Raw genomic sequence first — 27,371 nt, 5'->3', positions numbered from 1 at the left:
ATTTAACAGCACCAACACAAACACACAGAAACAAGATGCATGGAATTTGATCACAAGTGCAATCAGTACTGAATGCGATGGCGCACTGCGGGCAGTTGATGAAGTCAGGAAGAAATGGAAAGATCTTCCGACGCATCAGCTTTTAAAAACCCGCCGACGAGCGGAGGTCCTGCGACCAAAACGTCCATTCACAGCACATATATATCGATATTTTTGGAGAAGATTCCCCCACATCACAGGACTGAACGGCACTGACAGCACAGATTTGTCAGTCCCGACAACGCAGATCAAGATGAGACAGCTGTCAGTATGGGTACGCATTGGGTGTAACTTTTATACCTGCTCCATACCAGACGTAAAAGTTACACCCAGGCGCAACACATACAGGGCTTAAGACTACATGGTGCACTAGTCATAAAATTAAGTTAGTCGTAACTTTGAGTTCTACGTCGGACGTAGCGTTACACCTAGGCGTACGCCCAGCTGGTACACTCGGCTCCAGGTGTGGTAGAGAGATGAAGGTATGGGTGCTGGAGACTGGAGCTGCCTCTCCACTGTCGGGACAGTTGCGTTTTAGCCTGGATTGTTTTTTCATCAAGGCAATGTGGACGAGATACTGGCTCATATTTTGTCCGAAAATGCAGTGAAGAGAGTGTATGTTGTTGTCTGTGTAAGCAGGCAAACATATATAGCCTATATACGTTTATATTGAAGTTCTCTTGGTAACATAGCTTATATAGGACACAGATTATGGTAAATGGTAAATGGCCTGCATTTATATAGCGCTTTTATCCAAAGCGCTTTACAGTCAGTACGTACATTCACCCATTCACACACCGATGGCGGCAGGCTACCACGCAGGGTGCTGGCACACCAACGGGAGCAATTTGGGGTTCAGTGTCTTGCCCAAGGATACTTCGACACGCAGACTGGAGGAGCCGGGAATCAAACCACCGACCTCTTTTATCCAAAGCGATTAGTGGACGACCCGCTCTACCTCCTGAGCTACAGCCGCCTCTATTATTATTATTATATTTAATATGCTATTAATACTATTGCTATTAATATGACTCACTGTACTGGTAGTTCTGCAGCTGCTGCTCCTGGCTGCTGATCCCAGACCTGAGCTGCTCCTGCAGAGACAGCACACACACACACACACACACACACACACACAATGATGCAAAAACACACACATAAAGAAAGAAAGAAAGAAAGAGAGTGAGTGAGAAAGAGTGAGAGAGAAAGAAAGAGTGAGAGAGAGAGAAACAAAGAAAGAAGGAACGAGAGGAGCTGTCTTACCACAATTTTTTCCCATGATCCTCTGTAATAGATGGGACTGTTGACGTTCCAGTAGGCGCACAGAGAGTCCAGGCGGCCCAGCTGACACACACACACACACACACACACAGACACACACACACACACACACACACACACACACACACAACACAGAGAAACGTTACGCCCCAGACACACTGGAAGCGCTAGAAAGGACTAGCGGCAACTAGAGGCCAACTGATGCGTCACCTCACGTCTGCTGTGTCGGGGCCAAAAAGCTGCACTTAAACACACCACAAACACGACAGTAAACTAGCATGTATGTTCTGCGCGCCTGCGTGAGACCTGATTGGCTACCCTTTCCCTCACTTAAACAGTTTCATAATATAGCTACTTTTCTAATGGAGAATATGTCTGATAAAAAGTTGCAAATGACACTGGTGCTGTGCCGTGTCTGGTCTTTTGCTTGTGGAAGAAAGGAACAGGCAGAGGTGGAAAATAAGGAGAAACCGCACTAAATGGGTGATATCATGGAGCGACAGGCTCAATGGACTTTCCCAAAGGCACGTCGTTTGTGAAAATATCTCTGTTTTGGAATGATCAGGTGAGATAAAGTTGGAAAATGAGCACAGCGCTTTGTGTGCCCTCTCTCCTGCTTCACTACCCCTGACCAGCCAATCAGAGTGATTTCTCTACCCCTGACCAGCCAATCAGAGTGATTTCTCTACCACTGACCAGCCAATCAGAGTGATTTCTCTACCCCTGACCAGCCAATCAGAGTAATTTCTGTACCCCTGACCAGCCAATCAGAGTGATTTCTCTACCCCTGACCAGCCAATCAGAGTGATTTCTCTACCCCTGACCAGCCAATCAGAGTGATTTCACTACCCCTGACCAGCCAATCGGAGTGATTTCTCTCACAGACGACGGGCCAGAAAAGCCACCGTCAAAGCAGACTGCAGCCAACGGTGCGGGACACAAATACTAGAGCGAGAGACGCCCAGACATGGCCGACGGGAGACTTGTTGGCTTGGTGTGTCTGGGGCTTTAAGTCAGATACAGAGTGATTGCTCTTACCTTGTAGATGATCTTTGCTGCTTCATTCAGAATACAAGTCTTCCAGTTCTCATCCGTCGTCTGCAGACACACACACAACACGGTTCAACACTGTGTGTGTGTGTGTGTGTGTGTGTGTGTGTGTGTGTGTGTGTGTGTGTCTATCACCTGCAGGCTGAGCTCGGCGAGGGTGATTCCCATGGAGAGTGGGCACTGGGGGTCCGTAAGCTGAAACACACACACACAACTTATAACGGCAAACACTTGAAACCCACCGCAACCACTGCCCAGGTGCCCAGCAGCAAGGCACAGAGGCAGCAGCTGTACTGGCAGCTGTACTGGCAGCTCCCAGCATGCCTCATATTTTTGTGTCATTACCATCCAATTAAACAAAATAGGTTTCAGAGCAAAACTTCGCAATCAAACAATGTTTTTATTGCAAGTAAAACAAATAAATAAATAGTTTTTCTCTCAAATGTAATTTTGATTGCATGATAACTAATAAGACAACAGTAAGTCCATACAGTACGTGCAGAGCGTGTGTGGAGCAGGGACTCACGTCGTCCTCGTAGCGCAGGTGGATGCTGCTGATCTTCACCTGCAGGTTCTTGATCACCTGCGTGGCCAGCTTCTCTGCAAACGTGTCCTTCTTGTCCTCCTGACCAGGCTTCTCTGAAACATCACGTCACACAAACCACTCAACTACCATGGTGTGTTAGGGTCATCGCAGGTTAAGTAAATAATGACAATAAATGCGGAGCCGGGGGGAAAACTCTGAATTTCCAAGATTAAAGTGGTACATTTACAAGAACATTTTCACAAATTTAGAATATGAAGTCTATGAAAACAGCAGAGAAGGAAAACACATTCTGGGATATTGGAGAAATACAAGATTGATTTCATGTTGTGTTTTTCTGTATGTAAAGAGATGAAGTGCTTCACAGCTAAATTATTTTCTTCTGCCGATTTCTTCTATTTCTTTTGGTTGGATGGTGATGGTCGTTTGGTTGGATGGTGATGGTGTTTTGGTTGGATGGTGATGGTCGTTTGGTTGGATGGTGATGGTCGTTTGGTTGGATGGTGATGGTCGTTTGGTTGGATGGTGATGGTCGTTTGGTTGGATGGTGATGGTGTTTTGGTTGGATGGTGATGGTCGTTTGGTTGGATTGTGATGGTCATTTGGTTGGATGGTGATGGTCGTTTGGTTGAATGGTGATGGTGTTTTGGTTGGATGGTGATGGTCGTTTGGTTGGATGGTGATGGTGTTTTGGTTGGATGGTGATGGTCGTTTGGTTGGATTGTGATGGTCGTTTGGTTGGATGGTGATGGTGTTTTGGTTGGATGGTGATGGTCTTTTGGTTGGATGGTGATGGTCTTTTGGTTGGATGGTGATGGTGTTTTGGTTGGATGGTGATGGTGTTTTGGTTGGATGGTGATGGTCGTTTGGTTGGATTGTGATGGTCGTTTGGTTGGATGGTGATGGTGTTTTGGTTGGATGTGATGGTGTTTTGGTTGGATGGTGATGCTGTTTTGGTTGGATGGTGATGGTGTTTTGGTTGGATGGTGATGGTGTTTTGGTTGGATGGTGATGGTCATTTGGTTGGATGGTGATGGTGTTTTGGTTGGATGGTGATGGTGTTTTGGTTGGATGGTGATGGTCGTTTGGTTGGATGGTGATGGTCGTTTGGTTGGATGGTGATGGTCATTTGGTTGAATGGTGATGGTGTTTTGGTTGGATGGTGATGCTCTTTTGGTTGAATGGTGATGGTCGTTTGTTTGGATGGTGATGCTCTTTTGGTTGAATGGTGATGGTCGTTTGGTTGGATGGTGATGGTCTTTTGGTTGGATGGTGATGGTCGTTTGGTTGGATGGTGATGGTGTTTTGGTTGGATGGTGATGGTGTTTTGGTTGGATGGTGATGGTGTTTTGGTTGGATGGTGATGGTCGTTTGGTTGGATGGTGATGGTCTTTTGGTTGGATGGTGATGGTCGTTTGGTTGGATGTGATGGTGTTTTGGTTGGATGGTGATGGTGTTTTGGTTGATGGTGATGGTGTTTTGGTTGGATGGTGATGGTGTTTGGTTGGATGGTGATGGTGTTTTGGTTGGATGGTGATGGTCTTTTGGTTGGATGGTGATGGTCGTTTGGTTGGATGGTGATGGTCTTTTGGTTGGATGGTGATGGTCGTTTGGTTGGATGGTGATGGTCTTTTGGTTGGATGGTGATGGTCTTTTGGTTGGATGGTGATGGTCGTTTGGTTGGATGGTGATGATCATTTGGTTGGATGGTGATGGTCGTTTGGTTGGATGGTGATGCTCTTTTGGTTGGATGGTGATGGTCGTTTGGTTGGAGGGTTGTGGAGAAGATGTGAGGTGCAGTTCAGAAAAATGTCTTCAGTGTGGGAGACGGTCAGTCACAGTTTCCCACACTGATAAGACATCAAATATAATCTGATGTGTGGACTAACGTGATGTGGGGCAACAAGACATTGGACAAAAAAAGCAATCAATCAATCCTGTAATATTGTATTCATTATAATATAATGTACATTCTTAAAATACACTGTGGTGAATGAGGCGATTCATTCAAAAACATACATGCATTTTGGGGAAAACATTGACCAATCACAGATCATCATCCTCCTCCTAAACCCAAATCCATAAAAACCAATGTTTTTATAAACTTTCTTCCTGATATTGGGTTTGAATTGGATGTGGTTATGCTTGGACATTTATAACACAATTAATTCCACAAACCAATCATAATGTAATCGACATCAGTTGATTAGATTGTGTAGTTGTAGTTCCCTGAACATAGTTGTTCGGGGAAAAAGAAACACCAAAACCTCTGCACTGGTGGAGTGGAGTCAAACTAGCATGTAGCCAGGTAAAGAAGATGGCCACTAGCTGTGGTGATAATCTCTGCTATGCGAAAAGCGATAGTGATCTAAAAGTCTGCCTAGCTGTGATGCTAATTTCCACTATGCAACTCCAATGAGTTATGCTAAAAGCATTAGCAATCTAAAAAAGAAATGAATGAAAAACGTCTGCTAGCTGTAATCAAGTTTTTACTATAAGTACCGTAAATTCCGGACTATAAGGCGCACCGGTCTATAAGACGCACCTTCAAAGGTGACTATTTTTTTCTTCTATAAGCCGCACCGGTCTATAAGCCGCGGGTGTTTTGATGTTTAATTACCATATGTAAGGCTTCGTGCACAGAGGGGATTGTCGGGAAAGAGATGGCTGTTTGGGGAAGCTCCCATTTATTAACATTTCAACAAAACAAAAGTCAGGTCACTAATCCCCAGACAAAATCACACATTGTGGTATTTTTTGTTTTTTTTACAGTGCACACAGTGTCCGCGGTGTGGTGAAAAGAGGGCAAGAGAGGAAATTAAAACAGAAGTGGATTTATAGTTAGAAAGAGTGCTAAAGAAGAGAGAATTCCGTTTTTTATTTTTTTATTTTAGTTACTCACAGTACTATTGACCAGTCCAACTCAAAAGATATTCGGCAGTTTCACTTTGAGCTCTTGTTCCGCCGCTGTCCATCAATGGTTATGACGAGTCTCGCTGGGTACAGTACGCCAAAGCGATATCCATTGACTCGATGATGCTGTTGTATGTTGCGCGTTTCTGTTGCACCAACGCGGAGAGGTCCTGCCGGACGAAAAAGCGCGTACCCTCCCAGGTGAGGGGCTTCTTCCCCGCAGCCTGGAGGATGAGTTGACGGTCGGGCCAGCGGAGTAGGCAGATGAAGATGGCCCTCGGTGGCAGGCCGGGGTCTGGACGTGGCCGAGGCGCCCGGTGTGCCCTGTCCACCTCTGGTGGTTTCTCGCCTTCCTTCAGGTCCAGGATGTAACACAGGATTTTGCCACGAAAGCGTCCATGTCACCAATCTCAGCTCCCTCTTTTACATTGATCAGGCGAATGTTATTTCTTTTACTCCTGCTGATTAAGTCATCAACCTGCGTGTGCAGGGTTTCGATTTTGCATTTTATCCATTTTCTGACTCACTGTGTTGTTTTTGTCCTCCAGTGCGCGGATGCGCTTTTCCGCATTATAAACTCTGTTCACGGTTGCCTTAGTTTCTTTAGTGAGTGAGTGGATGGACTTCTGCACGTTTTCAAACTTGTTTTCAAGCTGCTCAAAACCTCTGAGCGATGTCGGACTTAATCGATAGTGTTTCACGGAGTAAAAGTTTAGCCCAAGCGGTGTATCTCCAGCCTCCAGCAGGTGAGTCATTTCCTCATTCATGGCGTGATTGCTTCGTCTTTTTCTTTCTGCTTACCTGTGTTGTGTTATGTTATGTTATGTTATGTTATGTTATGTTGTTAAAAGAGGGCAAGAGAGGAAATTAAAACAGAAGTGGATTTATAGTTAGAAAGAGTGCTAAAAAAGAGAGATTTTTTTTTTTTTTTGGAAAAAATCCATAGATAAGACGCACCGTTATATAAGCCGCAGGGGGCAAAAAAGGCCAAAAAACGGGAAAAAAGCCGCGGCTTATAGTCCGGAATTTACGGTATTCGCTCTGTGAAAAAAATATTTTGGTTGGTTATGAATGGAATTTTGATTGTGAAACTGAGGTGAGAGCGAAAGGTTTTGAGTTGGAGTCCTCTTATAGACCGTGTTTATTTCCTGTTACAGTGTTGGCGAATACAATTGTTGACAAAATAAACTAGGGTCCAAACGGTTCCCTAGCAACAGAAGAAACATCTATAATCCCACCCTCCACCTACCTCCTTTGTGTTCATGTCGTTTCAGCTTCCTGAAGCCTTTTTTATGTTTTTGATGTTTTTTACGTCCTTTAGAGACTAACGCAGCGTTAAAGAGAGAGACAGCAGTTAGCAGAGAGACCGGCCCAGCCGCACACACAGACAAGACACAGAAAACACTAGAGCCCGAGCGATACATCGGTCGGCCGAAATTATCGGCCGATATCCAATATCGGTATCGGCCAATATGTTGGCCGATACTGCAGATCTTTTTTTTTTTTTCAAGTTATAGACGTTGTGTATATTTGATCCCTCTTCTTAACTCAAGTTACATATATTTGTTCTATTTGTGTTTTGGAATTTCTAGTTATTTATAATTATTAAATTCCCAGTGAAGTTTACCGTTTCATTGCATTGATGCCATTTCGGACAATAAAGTTGACTGATAAGCTGTAAAATATCCTGCCTACATTACATATCTCAAGTCACATCAAGTCATATCTTTGTCAAGTGTTTGATATTTGAGGGATAATTGCAAAAACAATTGTAATATAATGTGCATATATAATATAAGAATATCGGCCAATATATCGATATCAGAATTTTTTTTCTCCTGAATATCGGTATCGGCCCCAAAAATCCAGCATCAGTCGGGCTCTAGAAAACACACAGAGAAAACACACAGAAAACACAAGAAAATAGAACAGCGTGCAAATAAAAACCAACAGAAACTGATGCTACAGCTCCTGATGCTGAGTGAGTGTGTGTGTGTGTGTGTGTGTGTGTGTGTGTGTGTGTGTGTGTGTGTGTGTGTGTGTGTGTGTGTGTGTGTGTGTGTGTGTGTGTGTGGACCTACCATTCTGAGGCTCCTTGTACACAACGCTCTCCAGGTTGAACAGGAATTCTCCTGTTTCAGAGGCTAACGTCCGCAGCATGAACAGCACACACTGTTAGTAACATTGCCTATTAATACGGTAAAAAAAAAAGTAGCCTACAAATGGCGAATAAAATAAAAAATAATTGAATAAAAATAATTCAGGCTAAGCCTAGCCCCGTTTCTCCTCTTTCCGTGTAGACTATGCTACCCTACAAGAGTCGTGTCTCCGTACATAGACTTGCCTGTGACTTTGGCTCCCAAGCTGTCTAAATCAGCGATAAGCGCGTATTTACAAGTGCCACCGAAACATTTCAAAGCCACCTACTTGAGAAGAAGGGTTCATAGCTTCTCGACGTCGGGGTTAGAAAGCTCGATGCTGTTCATAAATGCCTCTTTTCATCTGAAGTCTGTGCTGGTGATATTAATTTTTCCGGGTTAGAGCTCCCAGCCATCACAGCGCTCAACAGCACCACTCTGGTCAAAGGCTTGGTAAAAAATAATATCACCAGCACAGACTTCGGATGAAAAGAGGCATTTATGAGCAGCGTCGAGCTTTCTAACCTAGACGTCGAGAAGATATGAACCTTTCTTCTCAAGTAGGTGGCTTTGAAATGTTTCTGTGACAAATACGTGCGTATCGCTTTAGACAGCTTGGGATCCAGAGTCCCAGGCAAGTCTCTGTACGGAGACAGGACTCTTGTAGGGTAGCGTAGTCTAGACGGAAAGAGGAGAGACGGGGCTAGGCTAAGCCCAGCAGAGCCAAGGACACTTGCGACTATTTTGGCTGCACAAAAAAGTTAGAAAGTGTTTTTGACGTTATTGAAAATCATACCGTCGGTATTTCTAAATACCAACCTTTTATCTTGATTTGTGTGATTTCGCCTCCGTTACTCTTTTCACCAGACAGTGTGACATATTAATAGCAGGTGTAAATGTAATCAGGTTAAATCACATCAGGACACAGATAGGATACAAGACGCATTGTAATGCCAGGTGTAAAGAGAGTCACAGACAGAAGCAACAGAGGTGTAAAGAGAGTGACAGACAGAAGCAACAGAGTCCAGAAGGAACTGCGTCAATCATACCATGTGTCTAATGTATTGTGTGTGTGTGTGTGTGTGTGTGTGTGTGTGTGTGTGTGTGTGTGTGTGTGTGTGTGTGTGGTCCTCACCTCTGCGTGCAGCCAGCTGCAGGGCCTCCTCGATGCGCTGCAGCTCCTTCTGCTTGGCCTCCTGCAGGTAGCGCTCCTCCTTCGCTGCGTCGTAACCAATGGCTTCGAAAACACAAACACAGTCTGTTAGGACGTTAAACACAGTTTGTTAGGACGTTCAACACAGAAAGAGAGAGAGAGGGAGAGAGAGAGGGGAGAGGGAGAAGAGAGAGAGGAGAGGGAGAGAGTGAGAGGGAGAGAGAGAGAGAGGGGAGGGGAGGGGAGAGGGAGAGGGAGAAGAGAGAGACAGAAGTTGGGTTTCCATCCACCTATTTTTATGGCATTTTCAATTTTCAAAAATCCGAAGGGTAAAAAAACGCAAAAAAAGTTGTTACGTTTGGGTGAGGTGGAAAAGTTGGTGTAAGGTTAAAGGCTAAATGCGTGCAGGAAGTGCAGTGGGAAACAGATTCAGCGAGTCTACCATTGTCTGCTTAACCAAACTCTCGCTTAACCAAACTCCATACAAAAACCAAGCATTTCATGCTACCTTGCTCTGGCACAAATGAACACCCCGACCCCTACATGTCGGCATACCCTATAATATAATAGTATTTAAATACACTTGTAAAGGTAAAGAAGAAGCATATTTAGAATGTCTGTCGCACTGTGTTCTAACTGAAGAAGACTGCAGGATTAACAGGCGACTGACTTCTACAACTGATATTTTATTCTTACAGTAACTGTGTATGTCCAATTGAAGAGTGGCGCCTGGTAATCCATTTTATAGCATTAATTATGTGTATGCAATTATTAGCTTATTGATTAGGAAATGCCAATGGAACTTCAATTTTCTACAACAATGGCGTAGCTTTGTGGATAGTCATGAAACTTTAAATGAACAGATGTTTTTCATAGAGCCTGCAACACAACTGCACGTATCTGCTGCCAGACACATATCAACTCCTAAGAATTCAAATGAACAGCGGTGGATGGAAACGTGCATCATTTTGCATTTTCTTTTTCAGACTTTCTATAAATTCGATTGAAAACTGTGATACATTTGGATGAAGCCCAACTAGAGAGAGAGGGTGGAGAGAGAGATTCAATACCAACAGCAGATTTTCAATATTACCCCAAAATAAAGGTGAAAGCTGTAAAAAGTAGACACCAAGTTGATTCCCCCGCTGTCCAACGTGCTCACTCCCAACTGGTCCAATCCTGATGTTTGGTCAGGACCACTTTGCCTCACTTTCTAACACACTGGGTGCCCCCTTTTCAACATTTTCCAACGTGCAGGGTAGTCTCCATAACCATAAGGTCCTTACATACCGTGGTATATTACGTACCGCGATTAATTCACACGTCAATAGTATTTTTCTATTATTAACCTATATCCAGTCAATGTAACCGTGCATACCAACGGAAAAGATTTGTTGCATTCGTTGAGCGATATTGCAGCTTTTATTTTTTCAGACCAAGGTAGATTTTCCAGAAATTCTCTTCCAACATGTAGCCTACATACACATCTGTTGCCATGATTGACAGGTGGGTTCATTCCGTACTGTTTATTCGCGTCGCTCTTGGTGTGTAACGGCCTCAACACCAGTTGTTTTAGTTGCCTAAACTTAAGCCTAAACTTGTTTTATTTGCCTACATTTAACCAAAGTGCTTTTAATTACCTAATTGCCCACTAACCAGCCACTGGGACATAATTCAATTTGTGGTGGAGGAACATTTGGCTTGTGGTGTTGAAAAATTACATGAAAGAGGTCCCCAGTGTGTTAAAAAGGAAGGCAGTGCCCAGTGTGTTAAAAAAGGGGTACCTACAGTAGTGTGTTAAAAAGGGGTACCTACAGTAGTGTGTTAAAAAGGGGTACCTACCTAGTATGTTAAAAAGGCGTACCTACAGTAGTGTGTTAAAAAGGCGTACCAGTGTGTTAAAAAGGGATACCCAGTGTGTTAAAAGGGGTACCTAGTGTGTTAAAAGGGGTACCTACTATGTTAAAAAGGCGTACCAGTGTGTTAAAAAGGGGTACCCAGTGTGTTAAAAATGGGTACCTACAGTAGTGTGTTAAAAAGGGGTACCTAGTGTGTTAAAAGGGGTACCTACTATGTTAAAAAGGCGTACCAGTGTGTTAAAAAGGCGTACCAGTGTGTTAAAAACGGGTACCCAGTGTGTTAAAAAGGGGTACCCAGTGTGTTAAAAGGGGTACCTAGTGTGTTAAAAAGGGGTACCCAGTGTAACAAACTCTATTGAATTCTAACGAGCGCTCCAGACAGGGGACAGCTGGTCTGAACCTATCCTCTGTTCTGAATCCAGACCAGATCCAGAACCCTTTCAGTTCAGTACTGATATCACGTAGTTATGTTTTTTCAGATCATCTCTCAGTATTATTTTTCCCAAACTCAGGCTCACGAGAGGAGACCCGTCCAACGAGAGGACACATAACCCCAGCAGACCCCGGGTCTGCAGCTACAGTACCACACTACAGAGCTGGAAAACCCCATGAAACCACAAACACCAGACCAGCCGACCAGGAGTCTGGACCAAACCGGCAGACTGTAGGAGACAGATACCCCATTGGACTTCCACCACCACCTGAAACCCTATAAGAGGTCTTACCGTTGTAGGGACAGCTGAGCAGCTGTGTCTCAGCTGAAACACACACACACAGCCAGCAAGTCAGTCAGACAGTAAGTCAGCCAGTCAGTCAGTCAGTCAGTCAGACCCCAATCTCTGAATGCATCGTCAGTCTGATGACGTTTAGGCTTTGGGGGAGTTGGCTGGTATTTCGGGTTATTCCGGGTGTAATTGTACTTTATAAAATGGATAGTTCCGGTTCTTGATTGTGATTGGCTGGGAGCCTTTGTAAAATACTCTATAAAACACACGGCAAACTGTTTTATATTGATTGCGTATCAATGCACGTTATCATTTGTGCCAAAGAACTTAATGACTGAGGCGCAGTTCTCTCTGTTTGTTCTCTCTTTTGTTCTACTCTACAGCGAAAATACCGGAAACCGTTATGCCGCCATGACAGTTGCCTGCATCGTAAAAAAAAAACTTTAGTTTAGAGCCACAATATTGTTATAATATCAACAACTAGCCAAAAGATATCAAAGCTGGTGGGCTTTATGGAAAGAGCGTGACTCGAACTGGTTTTATCAAATTGGTCATTGAGTGTCGTTTTACGCCCACCTAACTAACTTAGCTAACAGCTACCTAACGCCAGAGGCTAACGCTAGCTGTAGCCTATGTGAAGAACTATATTTTTGGTGGAGGAATTATTTGGCTTTTTGCCATCAATAAATTATTGAAATGTTTTTTTGCTGTGTGTTTATTTTATGAAACTATATGTCGTTTTATAAAAGCAAAAAACCCCGCGAGGCCGCGGTTTACAATGATTTTACAATGGCCTCTTGGGGTTTATTGCTTAATTATGAAACGGACAGTTCCGGTCCTTGACTATGATTGGTTCAGCCACATTCAAAGCTGTTGTAAAATACTCTATAAAGACACACTTGTGACCGCATCACGTCAGTATAACTGCACCCCTCACAAACTCTCCCAGTGCATCTGTGTGTTGCTTAGCAACCATTGCGTTAAATGTAAACTGCATTGCTTGGAGGAGGAATGATTATTTGTTATTATCAATATGAATGATTATTTGTTATCAGCATTTTTAGGAGATGCAGCCTGCTGTAGTTGAGGCAGGCAGCTCAGTCACCCGCTAACATTACTGCAGTGTTATCAGGTGAGCTGGGATAGACCTTCAGCTGCTTATCATCAGATAGAAACGGTTATTCAAAGCAGGACCTGGAGGTCTGGAGTGAACTTACTGGCTCCCGGAACCACCAGCAGATACAGCCCGTCCAGTGTGGCCACAACCGCATCGTTATACAGGTTCTTCCACGGGATCTTCAGGGTCAGCTTCCCTGGAATTAAAAACATCAAAACAGTAATAATTATTATTATGAATAATAATAATAATAATAATAATAATAATAATAATAATAATAATAATAATAATAATAATAATAATAATAATAATAATACTGCTGTACGCTTTATTAAAAGAAATGAGCAGGCCATGAGGGCTAACTCTATGGCCAAAAAGCTACAGAGAAATAATGTATTTGAGTTCTGGAAGGAAGTGAAGGTGGTTAATAACAGCAAGATGCCACTGCCTTCTAGTATCGATGGCATTACTGAACCTGAAAATATTGCAGAGCTCTGGAGGAAACACTGTGAGAATATTTTTAACTGTGTTAACACGTTCACTGCCAATGACGTGTTAACACGTTTTCAGAATCCAGCTGTTGACTGCCAACGACGTGTTAACACGTTAAAAAAAAATCATTTTTTTTTTTTTGACGGTGGGACGTTGATCTAACCCTTTTACGTCTCCTACACCAGAATTGGAGGTATTGAATGTGTATAATCTATTTTACCGACGCACTGAGTGGCGACATGTCTCTCCACAGTAGAAAGAGGCGACCCAAAACTGGAGGGAAAAGCGCGAGGAAGCCGTTCTCATACTGTAAAATTGATGGCGAAAACGCTTTCACTTTCGCGCTGATGCACAGCGGTGGCAACGGTGGGGGGTTCCAAGAATAGATTGGATGCACACTTTGAAACACGCAGCATAAATATGACCAGAATCGCAAAACCTCAAAGCTCTCAACCAAAACTCCACGAAACGAGCGAGTCCACCCAGACTTCCTCAAACAGCGGCCGCGCAAACAGGCACAGCAGCAGCAGCAACTTCGTTGTGACACGCCCGCTGGAGAGCCAGGGAGGCAGGAGGAGAACACACACGGAGGGAGGAGTTGGAAGCAGAGGGGGGTTTCCTGCTGTTATGGAGGAAATTACTGTTCAAAACTATTGTTTAGATGTCTGAAGTCTTACTGATGCCAAAAATGAATGGTTAAAGTGACTGTTCTATCGAATTTCACAAAAAGCCGTTTATCTCTGAATAATTTTTCTGACGCTGAAACCATGCTGTATTCAACTGCTAATGCTTACATAACTACTAACTCTACAAACTAACTCTTTTAGACAGAGAAAGCACACATTCTATTAGTTCTTTTGAGATATTGTGTGTTCACAAAATCTTAGCAGAAAAGAATCCTCGGGTCTTGAAAGATGAGCCAGAATCCTCAAAAAAACCCTCTGGCAGAAGCTAACTACAGTAAAAAACTAGAACGACCGCAACGCGGACTTATGCCTCCGCCATTAGTTCATTCTTGAGTCCAAGTGGATGTTGGAGCCAAATTGGAAGAAATTGCATCAAGGCGTTTCTTTGCAGAATTGGATATTTGAGCCAAATGTGAAGAAATTTAGTCAAGGTGTTACTGAGAGATATGGCGTTACCGAGCTTGAAAATGGCATTTGTTAGGTCATTGTGACCTTGACCTTTGACCTTTGATAACCAAAATGGAATCAGTTCATCCTTGAGCCTAAGTGAATGTTTAAGGCGAATCTGATGAAATTCCGTCCAGGCGTTCCTCAGATATCGCGTTAACAAGCTTGAAAATGGCGTTTGAGAGGTCACAGTGACCTTGACCTTTGACCACCAAAATCTAATCAGATCATCCTTGAGCCTAATTGAATGTTTAAGGTGAATGTGATGAAATTCCGTCCAGGCGTTCCTCAGATATCGCGTTAACAAGCTTGAAAATGGCGTTGGAGAGGTCACAGTGACCTTGACCTTTGACCACCAAAATCTAATCAGATCATCCTTGAGCCTAAGTGAATGTTTAAGGCGAATCTGATGAAATTCCGTCCAGGCGTTCCTCAGATATCGCGTGAACAAGCTTGAAAATGGTGTTCGAGAGGTCACAGTGACCTTGACCTTTGACCTTTGACCACCAAAATCTAATCAGATCATCCTTGAGTCTAAGTGAATGTTTAAGGCGAATCTGATTAAATTCCGTCCAGGCGTTCCTCAGATATCGTGTTAACAAGCTTGAAAATGGCGTTCGAGAGGTCACAGTGACCTTGACCTTTGACCTTTGACCACCAAAATGTAATCAGATCATCCTTGAGCCTAAGTGAATGTTTAAGGCGAATCTGATGAAATTCCGTCCAGGCGTTCCTCAGATATCGCGTTAACAAGCTTGAAAATGGCGTTCGAGAGGTCACAGTGACCTTGACCTTTGACCACCAAAATCTAATCAGATCATCCTTGAGCCTAAGTGAATGTTTAAGGCGAATCTGATGAAATTGCGTCCAGGCGTTCCTCAGATATCGCGTTAACAAGCTTGAAAATGGTGTTCGAGAGGTCACAGTGACCTTGACCTTTGACCTTTGACCACCAAAATCTAATCAGATCATCCTTGAGTCTAAGTGAATGTTTAAGGCGAATCTGATGAAATTCCGTCCAGGCGTTCCTCAGATATCGCGTTAACAAGCTTGAAAATGGCGTTCGAGAGGTCACAGTGACCTTGACCTTTGACCTTTGACCACCAAAATGTAATCAGATCATCCTTGAGCCTAAGTGAATGTTTAAGGCGAATCTGATGAAATTCCGTCCAGGCGTTCCTCAGATATCGCGTTAACAAGCTTGAAAATGGCGTTCGAGAGGTCACAGTGACCTTGACCTTTGACCTTTGACCACCAAAATCTAATCAGATCATCCTTGAGCCTAAGTGAATGTTTAAGGCGAATCTGATGAAATTCCGTCAAGGCGTTCCTCAGATATCGCGTTAACAAGCTTGAAAATGGCGTTCGAGAGGTCACAGTGACCTTGACCTTTGACCTTTGACCACCAAAATCTAATCAGATCATCCTTGAGCCTAAGTGAATGTTTAAGGCGAATCTGATGAAATTCCGTCAAGGCGTTCCTCAGATATCGCGTTAACAAGCTTGAAAATGGCGTTCGAGAGGTCACAGTGACCTTGACCTTTGACCTTTGACCACCAAAATGTAATCAGATCATCCTTGAGCCTAAGTGAATGTTTAAGGCGAATCTGATGAAATTCCGTCCAGGCGTTCCTCAGATATCGCGTTAACAAGCTTGAAAATGGCGTTCGAGAGGTCACAGTGACCTTGACCTTTGACCACCAAAATCTAATCAGATCATCCTTGAGCCTAAGTGAATGTTTAAGGCGAATCTGATGAAATTGCGTCCAGGCGTTCCTCAGATATCGCGTTAACAAGCTTGAAAATGGTGTTCGAGAGGTCACAGTGACCTTGACCTTTGACCTTTGACCACCAAAATCTAATCAGATCATCCTTGAGTCTAAGTGAATGTTTAAGGCGAATCTGATGAAATTCCGTCCAGGCGTTCCTCAGATATCGCGTTAACAAGCTTGAAAATGGCGTTCGAGAGGTCACAGTGACCTTGACCTTTGACCTTTGACCACCAAAATGTAATCAGATCATCCTTGAGCCTAAGTGAATGTTTAAGGCGAATCTGATGAAATTCCGTCCAGGCGTTCCTCAGATATCGCGTTAACAAGCTTGAAAATGGCGTTCGAGAGGTCACAGTGACCTTGACCTTTGACCTTTGACCACCAAAATCTAATCAGATCATCCTTGAGCCTAAGTGAATGTTTAAGGCGAATCTGATGAAATTCCGTCAAGGCGTTCCTCAGATATCGCGTTAACAAGCTTGAAAATGGCGTTCGAGAGGTCACAGTGACCTTGACCTTTGACCTTTGACCACCAAAATCTAATCAGATCATCCTTGAGCCTAAGTGAATGTTTAAGGCGAATCTGATGAAATTCCGTCCAGGCGTTCCTCAGATATCGCGTTAACAAGCTTGAAAATGGCGTTCGAGAGGTCACAGTGACCTTGACCTTTGACCACCAAAATCTAATCAGATCATCCTTGAGCCTAAGTGAATGTTTAAGGCGAATCTGATGAAATTGCGTCCAGGCGTTCCTCAGATATCGCGTTAACAAGCTTGAAAATGGTGTTCGAGAGGTCACAGTGACCTTGACCTTTGACCTTTGACCACCAAAATCTAATCAGATCATCCTTGAGTCTAAGTGAATGTTTAAGGCGAATCTGATGAAATTCCGTCCAGGCGTTCCTCAGATATCGCGTTAACAAGCTTGAAAATGGCGTTCGAGAGGTCACAGTGACCTTGACCTTTGACCTTTGACCACCAAAATGTAATCAGATCATCCTTGAGCCTAAGTGAATGTTTAAGGCGAATCTGATGAAATTCCGTCCAGGCGTTCCTCAGATATCGCGTTAACAAGCTTGAAAATGGCGTTCGAGAGGTCACAGTGACCTTGACCTTTGACCTTTGACCACCAAAATCTAATCAGATCATCCTTGAGCCTAAGTGAATGTTTAAGGCGAATCTGATGAAATTCCGTCAAGGCGTTCCTCAGATATCGCGTTAACAAGCTTGAAAATGGCGTTCGAGAGGTCACAGTGACCTTGACCTTTGACCTTTGACCACCAAAATCTAATCAGATCATCCTTGAGCCTAAGTGAATGTTTAAGGCGAATCTGATGAAATTCCGTCAAGGCGTTCCTCAGATATCGCGTTAACAAGCTTGAAAATGGCGTTCGAGAGGTCACAGTGACCTTGACCTTTGACCTTTGACCACCAAAATCTAATCAGATCATCCTTGAGCCTAAGTGAATGTTTAAGGCGAATCTGATGAAATTCCGTCCAGGCGTTCCTCAGATATCGCGTTAACAAACATCCGTACGGACGTACGTACGGACGGCCGGCCGTACGTACGTACGTACGGACGGACAACCCGGATCCATAATGCCTTCGGCCTGGCTTCGCCGGCGGAGGCATAAAAAACGTCTGGCAGTGAATGTCTTAACACGTTCACTGCCAAGGACGTGTTAACACGTTTTCAGAATCCAGCTGTTGAGTGCCAACGACGTGTTAACACGTTTTCAGAATCGATTTATTTTTTTTGACGGTGGGACGTTGATCTAACCCTTTTACGTCTCCTACACCAGATCTGGAGGTATTGAATGTGTATAATCTATTTTACCGACCCACTGAGTGTCGACATGTCTCTCCACAGTAGAAAGAGGCGACCCAAAACTGGAGGGAAAAGCGCGAGGAAGCCGTTCTCATACTGTAAAATTGATGGCGACAACGCCTTCACTTTCGCACTGATGCACAGCGGTGGCAACGGTGGGGGGTTCCAAGAATAGATTGGATGCACACTTTGAAACACGCAGCATAAATATGACCAGAATCGCATCAAAGCTCTCAACCAAAACTCCACGAAACGAGCGAGTCCACCCAGACTTCCTCAAACAGCGGACGCGCAAACAGGCACAGCAGCAGCAGCAACTTCGTTGTGACACGCCCGCTGGAGAGCCAGGGAGGCAGGAGGAGAACACACACGGAGGGAGGAGTTGGAAGCAGAGGGGGGTTTCCTGCTGTTATGGAGGAAATTACTGTTCAAAACTATTGTTTAGATGTCTGACTCTTACTGATGCCAAAAATGAATGGTTAAAGTGACTGTTCTATCGAATTTCACAAAAAGCCGTTTATCTCTGAATAATTTTTCTGACGCTGAAACCATGCTGTATTCAACTGCTAATGCTTACATAACTACTAACTCTACAAACTAACTCTTTTAGACAGAGAAAGCACACATTCTATTAGTTATTTTGAGATATTGTGTGTTCACAAAATCTTAGCAGAAAAGAATCCTCGGGTCTTGAAAGATGAGCCAGAATCCTCAAAAAAACCCTCGGGCAGAAGCTAACTACAGTAAAAAAAAAAACGTCTGGCAGTGAATGTGTTAAGAGTGATGCGTTTAATATTGGTGAAATATCTCACAGTGATGGAGTAGCTATCAGGCCAGATGAAGTGTGCTACGCCATTGAGAAACTTAAAATGAACAAAGCCTGTGGACAGGATCAAATAACAGCGGAACACCTGAAATATGCTAGCCATAGTATTTCTGTGCTACTTGCTTTATGTTTTTCTGGTTTAATGATGCATGGAACACTGCCTGGATCAATGTTAACTGTCCTGCTGGTACCTGTAATCAAGAACAAGACTGGTAAATTAACTACATAGATAACTATAGGCCTATTTCACTTGCAAGCATACTATCCAAGGTACTAGAAATTTGGTTTTATTTTTAGCATAAATGCCTGTGGTGATGCTTTATCTGCATCTCTTTTAAATGTTATTGTATTGCTTTTTATGTTTTGTATTGTTTTTTATATATGGGGGGGACTAAACTCGACCACCCCTGATGTGCAGCATGATGTGATGCCCAGCAGCCAGTTAGCGTCAGAACGCTCACCACACATCAGCTGTCACAGTGGAGTGGAGCACTGAATGTGCCAATTAAGTGACCAGGGATGATTAGGTCAGAGGTTCTCAAATGTTTTTCAGCCAAGGAGCCCTTACAAGATAGAAAATATACCGGGGACCCCCTCATTCTGATTTGTGATTTTGGGCTAAGCTTAATTGTTTCCACGGTAACGTGCTTGACTTTTGAATTGATAGGTTTGTTAGATTAGAATGTAATCCAGGAACAATTTTAGATTTAAAGCATACAATATTTTCGTTGAACTATGAAGCTTTTGCAAGAAAGAAAAAACGTTTTTATTTTTATTTTCCTGAAAACTTTTCGCGTACCCCCTGGCAAAGTGCCACGGACCCCTGGGGGTACCCGGACCCCCATTTGAGAACCACTGGATTAGGTGGCCGTGATGGAAGGAAGGTCTGTGTGGGAATTTAGCCAGGGCACCGGGGTTACACCCCCCAGGACACCGGGGTTACACCCCCCAGGACACCGGGGTTACACCCCCCAGGGCACCGGGGTTACACCCCCCAGGACACCGGGGTTACACCCCCCAGGGCACCGGGGTTACACCCCTCAGGACACCGGGGTTACACCCCCCAGGACACCGGGGTTACACCCACCAGGACACCGGGGTTACACCCCCCAGGGCACTGAGGTCACACCCCCCAGGGCACCGGGGTTACACCCCCCAGGACACTGAGGTCACACCCCCCAGGGCACCGGGGTTACACCCCCCAGGACACCGGGGTTACACCCCCCAGGACACTGAGGTCACACCCCCCAGGGCACCGGGGTTACACCCCCCAGGACACCGGGGTTACACCCCCCAGGGCACTGAGGTCACACCCCCCAGGGCACCGGGGTTACACCCCCCAGGACACCGGGGTTACACCCCCCAGGGCACTGAGGTCACACCCCCCAGGGCACCGGGGTTACACCCCCCAGGACACCGGGGTTACACCCCCCAGGGCACTGAGGTCACACCCCCCAGGACACCAGGGTTACACCCCCCAGGATCCATACATTTTGAGTTCTTGATGAGTTTACACTAACGTTACCAGACTACGTCCAGAGTCGGCTTGGAAATTCAAACATGTTTCTTAATTGTTGTGGCTCCAACTGGCGTGGGGAGGCAGTGTGTTCCCATCACACACCTGATGATTAGAATCTGTACCCATCACACACCTGGGGCCGGTTGCACCAACTGGTCTTACACTGGTCTTAAGCTAAGTTGGTCGTAACTTTACGACCTAACAGCTACGCCGGTTGCACCAAGACGGCTTAAGCCTTCTTTTCACTACGACCAGGCGTAACTCCTACGCCTGGTCAGGAGGAGGCGTAGCGCCTGCCTGTAACAGAGATCTCCGTGTCTTATCAGCGGAGACCTTTTTGAGTCCGTCATCGTCGTAACACAGCCAGTTCTCTGTCTTTTGAAGCATGATGTTAGATTACAACAAACTAGTTGTGTGGCTTACCCTTCCCAAATGTTGGCGTTAATTTTTTTAGAATTTAATACATAGAATTGGGAACGTTACATTCAATTTCATTCAGACTGTCTGTCTGGGTCAATCGCCGCCATTTTCCCCCCGGAGCGAGGGAGGGTGGGAGGAGGGAGGGTGTAGTGATGCACTTACAGTAGTGGCTGATAGAGCATAGTGGCACAGTGCGCTCCAAGCAGGTCGCGAGGCACAGTTTTTGCAACATCATCCAATCAGGGTGCATTCCCTGGCAATTCACATGGCATTGCTACGACCAGCATAGTTAAGACCAGACGTAAGCCCTGTTGGTGCAACAGGCGTAAATCCACTCTAAAGACTGGTCTTAAAGCAGCTACGAGCAACTTTTTCGATTGTTATTAAACAGTATAAATTTAATATCAATGCATCACATCTTACCTCTAATAGTCGACGAGACCAAAGCCGTGTGTATCTGAGATTGCTCCCTTAGGTGATTATTAAGTCTATAGTCTGTCTAAACTCGCGTCAACAGGGGGCTCTCTAGAGCGACCGGACCGGGTAACCCGGAAGTGAAACGCGGAAGTGAAACCAGGAAGTGAAACGCAGCTGCCTTCCTACGCCGTTTGCGCTGCCTAGCAACATAACATAAACAATGTGAACGCCACGCATACTCGCGGGAACATCTCTCGTTATATTCTAACAGGTTTTTTGGAAGTTATTTTGTGGTTATGGCCGAAGTGGCTGCTGCAAACCGTTTCATTTCACTTCCTGATCTGCCCTGGCTACAGACACACTAACACTGGCCGATTCACTCGGGGTTCAAGCGAGACTACTCTGCGTTGGTCTCGTCGACTATTAGAGGTAAGATGTGATGCATTGATATTAAATTTATACTGTTTAATAACAATCGAAAAAGTTGCTCGTAGCTGCTTTAACTAAGACTGACGTAGGAGTTACGACCAGGCATAGTTAAGACCACTTGGTGCAACCGGCCCCTGACGATTAGAATCTATACCCATCACACACCATCACACACTTACAGATTTTGGTGCCAAGTAACTGACCACAACAACTGCCCACAACAACTGCAGACTAGTGTAGACAAAGACAGACTCCGCCCAACTGGTAATCCTGGCATAGTCCCATAGTATAACCTCAGTTTAACACACCTGAAGCCACTTCAGCTAGTTGCTGCTATGCCTTCAAACCGCTCAGGTTCTGTTATGCCACGCCCACTAAACACACAGACAGGTTCTGTTATGCCCCGCCCACTAAACACACAGACAGGTTTGTTCTGCCACGCCCACTAAACACACAGACAGACAGGTTTGTTATCACTGGCAGCAAAGTCAAACACATTGTCTCTCTACAGCTCAGTCAATTGGAGGCCCGCGGGCCACATCTGGGCCAGAAGTACTGTAACCTCCAAGTGGCACAGCTATGAGGTCACCAAGGTCAGGACCGCAATAATTATGGCACAGCGGAGTTCGTTTTTGACAGGCTTTCGCAAGCTCAGTTTTTTAGCTACAGTGGCGCTTACGATTATTATATTATTAGGTATATTATTATAATTAGGTACCAGCCCTGTTACGTTTGATTCACACCATAGGCATCTCAGAAGCAGCGCTTCACAGATGCTTTGAGCAGGAGCCTCGTCATTCACACCTGAAACTAGGGCTGCACGATATTGGAAAAAACTGACATTGCGATATTCCCCACCCCTGCGATATATATTGCGATATGAAAAAATACAGATTTTCACCAGATTACCAGAATAGCTCTATTTTAAAGAAAAGAATACTTCTAGAATGATTGGGGTGATTTTGTAGAGGAGTCCATCTGGTAGGCCTCAGAGCGTCATCTATCAGGGTGCATACACATTTTGACCAATGGATTTCCATGACTTACATACATGAAAAAGTGAGTGAGTTATGACATTCTACTTTAAAATGTCACTAGCCTACACTTCACTTAGTGTAATGCAGCCTTTAAAACCAGGGAAAGACAACATGTATGCTGTATCACCATATTACCATATCCAACATCTAAGACCATATAGTCTCATATCACAATATTGATATACAATTGTTATATTGCCCACCCCTAATATTGAGTGCCAGTATCTACCTCCCAATGATGCTATTTGCAGAAAAACATTAGATTTAATTGATTATAATCACTGCTTTCAACTTATTTCGTTCTTCTAACGTTTCAATAAATCAACAATGAAACACCCCTGCCACTTTATACACTTGGTCTGACCCCCCGGAAACCCCCTCCAGAAACTACCAAGTGGTACACTCCGCATTTGGGGAGTTCCGGTTTTTGAGCGCACGCAGGCAGGGCAGTACAGAGAGACGAGGATTCACATGCAGCCGACCGGTGACAAACAATTAATTCGTGAAAAGTAATAAATATACATTTAATTGCCCAGATATGTCTCTTGTCTTTTTATTTTCACTGACATGTTTTGTGTAAATGAGTCGCTATGTATGATTAACTCTACCGTAACGTTACTGCTATCATGTGACGCATCATCAGAGCCTGAAGGGGAGAGACAGCCGCAGTGATAACACGGACAACTTCTCAGTAATCACTTTAGCCTTCGTGTCATAAGTTGCGGTCTTGCTTTTTGGTGTTTCAAGAGTAAATATCTCCACTCCACGGACATGTTGAGTTACAGCAGCCAGCCTGCTGTATGCTAGTGCGCTGCAAGCTGTGGACAAGTCTGCCTCCGCAATCACATCGGCTACTGTCAGCAACGCAACATAAGCAAAAATAATTCAATTGAGCTCTGTGCATGTTTGTTGTGTTGAAGCTAAGCACTAAATGAGTGAGTACAGTAGCGGGGCGTCTCTCTCCTTTGAGAGAGACTGCATTTCACTCAGTAGGCTACCCCTAAAGTGAGAGTTTATCAAGCAACATGACGAGTTAATTTGCTTTTGACATCGCACGTCCTGCGATGTGACTATCGCGCATGCGCACATTGCGATGACGATGTGTAAACGATATATCGTGCAGCCCTACCTGAAACACTGTTTTGTCCACGCCTCGCTCTGTTTTGCCCGGTGCTGCCCCCCCCCCCCGCTCACAACTTGCATTGACTTCATGTCTGGCTGCTCGAGTGCAGCGCGCTGCACGCTTGAAAACTAGACCAGAAGCTGAAACTATCGCTGCAGCATACGTGCAGCGTGGCTTCAGCGTGGCTTCAGCGTGGCTTCAGCGTGGCATGGCGTGCGGGTGGTGTGTTGTGTTGTAAAGTAGTCACTGTTGAGATGCTGCGAAATTATCTTCAGTTCATAATTCGAAGAAGAGTAAGATGGCTGACTCTCAGTACTCACACACACACACACACACACACACACACACACACACACACAGGAAGTAGCTTTAGACTTCAGACTGCAGGTGACTCTCAGTACTGCAGGTGACTCTCAGTACTCACCGATCTGTCCAGCTTTCACTTTGAATGGAACATCAAATTCACTCTGTAACACAAAGACAAGATGCAATCAGCTGCGAAGCCCAGGTTAAACCACAGGCAGTAATATGAGCTCATGACCAGGTTAAACCACAGGCAGTAATATGAGCTCATGACCAGGTTAAACCACAGGCAGTAATATGAGCTCATGACCAGGTTAAACCACAGGCAGTAATATGAGCTCATGACCAGGTTAAACCACAGGCAGTAATATGAGCTCATGACCAGGTTAAACCACAGGCAGTAATATGAGCTCATGACCAGGTTAAACCACAGGCAGTAATATGAGCTCATGACCAGGGTTGGGCAAGTTACTTTCAAAATGTAACATACTACATCAATCAATCAATCAATCAACTGTCTGTGTAGAGTAACTAGTTACTTATTACACTACTTTTGCATTACTTTCACCAAAATAACAGCACTTAGCAGAATGACGTCACCGCCCCGGAACCATCCCCGAAGAATTATTTCAACTGTCTCGAAGTCAGTGTAAACCGTCCAAAATTCTACATGTTATCCCTTTCCTTTGTGATTGTCATCTATAGTGGTTATTTGCATAAAAACACACAATTTTATTAGGAAATGATTGGATCTTTATTTAGATATGTGCTTTGATTTAAGAAAATGTAACTCAATTTGTAACTTGAGTTACTTGACAAAGTAACTGGTATATTATTACTGAAATCCAATTAGTATTAAGTTATATTACTGAGTTACTGCTAAAAGTAATATATTACATGCCATGTTACCTTTGTAATGAGTTACCCGCAACACTGCTCATGACAACTTATTTAATCAGAACTTAAGTTAATGTTCCAGTCATTTAATTAGAACAGAGGAATGTGAGTGGAGTCATGTGTCAACAGCAGAGTTGCAGTACAGCTTCTTTATAACTCAGTTTTCTAAATGAGGTCCAACAGCAGGGAGGAGTGCTGCTGCCTGTTTGAACTAATGAAGTCCAACAGCAGGGAGGAGTGCTGCTGCCTGTTTGAACTAATGAGGTCCAACAGCAGGGAGGAGTGCTGCTGCCTGTTTGAACTAATGAGGTCCAACAGCAGGGAGGAGTGCTGCTGCCTGTTTGAACTAATGAGGTCCAACAGCAGGGAGGAGTGCTGCTGCCTGTTTGAACTAATGAGGTCCAACAGCAGGGAGGAGTGCTGCTGCCTGTTTGAACTTTAAAACATGAAAGAGGGGAATAGTGTGATCCTCCCACGTCCCCCCAATGAAACTGTCAGGTGAAAATTAGCAGCTGGCGAGTGGCGACTGCACATGTATCAGAGGAAGCATGTGCTAGTCTATAACTCTCCCCAGATCGGCAGAGGTGGAGCAACGACCGGGACAGCAGGGGGGGATTGACCAAGTAGTACAACAACCAAAATCAAGAAAAACAAAACTTGATCAAAAATTAATAAAGTTGAGTTACTCACCAAGGCATTTTCCTTCACTCTCAGATTCTCCAGCACAACATTTCCTGCAGAGAGAGAGGAGAGAGAGACAGAGGAGAGAGAGAGAGAGAGAGAGAGAGAGAGACAGAGACAGAGGGAGAGAGGAGAGAGAGACAGAGGAGAGAGAGAGAGAGAGAGAGAGAGAGACAGAGACAGAGGGAGAGAGGAGAGAGAGACAGAGGAGAGAGAGAGAGAGAGAGAGAGAGAGAGACAGAGACAGAGAGAGAGAGGAGAGAAAGACAGAGGAGAGAGAGAGAGAGAGAGAGAGAGAGAGAGAGAGAGGAGAGAGAGACAGAGGAGAGAGAGAGAGAGAGAGAGAGACAGAGGAGAGAGAGAGAGAGAGAGAGAGAGAGACAGAGACAGAGGAGAGAGAGAGAGACAGAGGAGAGAGAGAGAGACAGAGGAGAGAGAGAGAGAGACAGAGGAGAGAGAGAGAGAGAGACAGAGACAGAGGAGAGAGAGAGACAGAGGAGAGAGAGAGAGACGGAGGAGAGAGAGAGAGAGAGAGACAGAGGAGAGAGAGAGAGACAGAGATAGAGACAGAGGAGAGAGACAGTGAGGGAAAGAGAGACAGAGGAGAGAGAGAGAGAGAGACAGAGAGAGACAGAGAGAGAGGAGAGAGAGAGACAGAGAGAGAGAGAGAGAGAGAGAGAGAGAGAGAGAGGAGAGAGAGAGAGACAGAGACAGAGGAGAGAGACAGTGAGGGAGAGAGAGACAGAGAGAGAGAGAGAGAGAGACAGATGAGGGAGAGAGAGACAGAGAGAGAGATACAGGGAGGGAAAGAGAGGGACAGAGTCAGAGCAGAACAGAGAGGGACACAGTAGGGCTGGGTATCGCCACTGATTTCCTGATTCGATTAAATTTCCGATTCAATATCGATATTTCAGTTTCAATACCAAAGAGATTCTCAAAGAACTAATGCAGTAAATTGTACAAGGAATCCTCTAACTGGTGCATTATTAACAAGTGTGAATTCACAACTGCTGCGACCACAGGCATTACACGAATTTCTGAAATGCAGGATGGTAGAGGCAGCCCACCCTGCTCTGCCTCTGACACCCTGCATTTCAAAATTTGCCCCTCACTGCCCCCTTTTGGCCAATTAGCATAAACACACACACGGATCCGATACACCTGTATCTCCCCTGCCCGCCCACCACCAATGCCCCTCTTTTAGCCAATTGGCATGCACACGCACGCACACACACATGCGCACACACACACGCGCGCACACACACACACACACACACACACACACACACACACACACAGTCTCCTGTGTCTCCACAGGCTGTCTGTCCGGCCGGTCCGGCCGGTCCTGCCGCTCCGCTCTGAGCCAATCACGACGCTCGCCTCTGAGGCAATCACAACCCCCCACTCTGAGCCAATCACAACACTCGGCTTTGAGCCAATCACAACGCTTGGCTCTGAGCCAGTCACAACACTCTGGTCTGAGCTAATCACAAGGCTCGGCTCAGAGCCAAGCACAATGCTTCTCCCAGAGAAAACATGAGGAAGTGACACGCTGGCTGTGCTTGTTATATTATAATAGTATTTGAATATGAGGGTTTTAACGGTGACTGACAGCATGTAAAGAAAGGTTAAAGCTCCAGAGCTCCTCAGCAGTCTTCACATTTTTCATTTACCT

General features: G+C 44.8%; 1 protein-coding gene across 1 annotated transcript in view; it reads right to left on the bottom strand.

Annotated features, from left to right (window-relative positions):
* Positions 1 to 25,749, bottom strand: part of LOC310771230 (intermembrane lipid transfer protein VPS13C-like) — a gene marked incomplete at its 5' end in the record, with an annotated part of 51,215 nt that extends 25,466 nt beyond the window's left edge. Inside the window, 10 exons of the mRNA XM_083663886.1 lie at positions 1,076 to 1,133; positions 1,303 to 1,383; positions 2,359 to 2,418; positions 2,506 to 2,565; positions 2,897 to 3,009; positions 9,101 to 9,202; positions 11,703 to 11,735; positions 12,920 to 13,015; positions 24,240 to 24,282; positions 25,706 to 25,749. Coding sequence (XP_083520012.1) covers positions 1,076 to 1,133; positions 1,303 to 1,383; positions 2,359 to 2,418; positions 2,506 to 2,565; positions 2,897 to 3,009; positions 9,101 to 9,202; positions 11,703 to 11,735; positions 12,920 to 13,015; positions 24,240 to 24,282; positions 25,706 to 25,749 — 690 coding nt within the window. The remainder of the gene's footprint in view (positions 1 to 1,075; positions 1,134 to 1,302; positions 1,384 to 2,358; positions 2,419 to 2,505; positions 2,566 to 2,896; positions 3,010 to 9,100; positions 9,203 to 11,702; positions 11,736 to 12,919; positions 13,016 to 24,239; positions 24,283 to 25,705) is intronic.
* Positions 25,750 to 27,371: the final 1,622 nt, after the last annotated feature.

This window comes from Poromitra crassiceps (genome assembly GCF_964638095.1).
Source record: "Poromitra crassiceps genome assembly, contig: HAP1_SCAFFOLD_451, whole genome shotgun sequence".
Lineage (NCBI taxonomy): Eukaryota > Metazoa > Chordata > Actinopteri > Beryciformes > Melamphaidae > Poromitra > Poromitra crassiceps.
The sequence above is the reverse complement of the archived record's forward strand: the minus strand, read 5'-3'. Positions and strand labels throughout refer to the sequence as shown.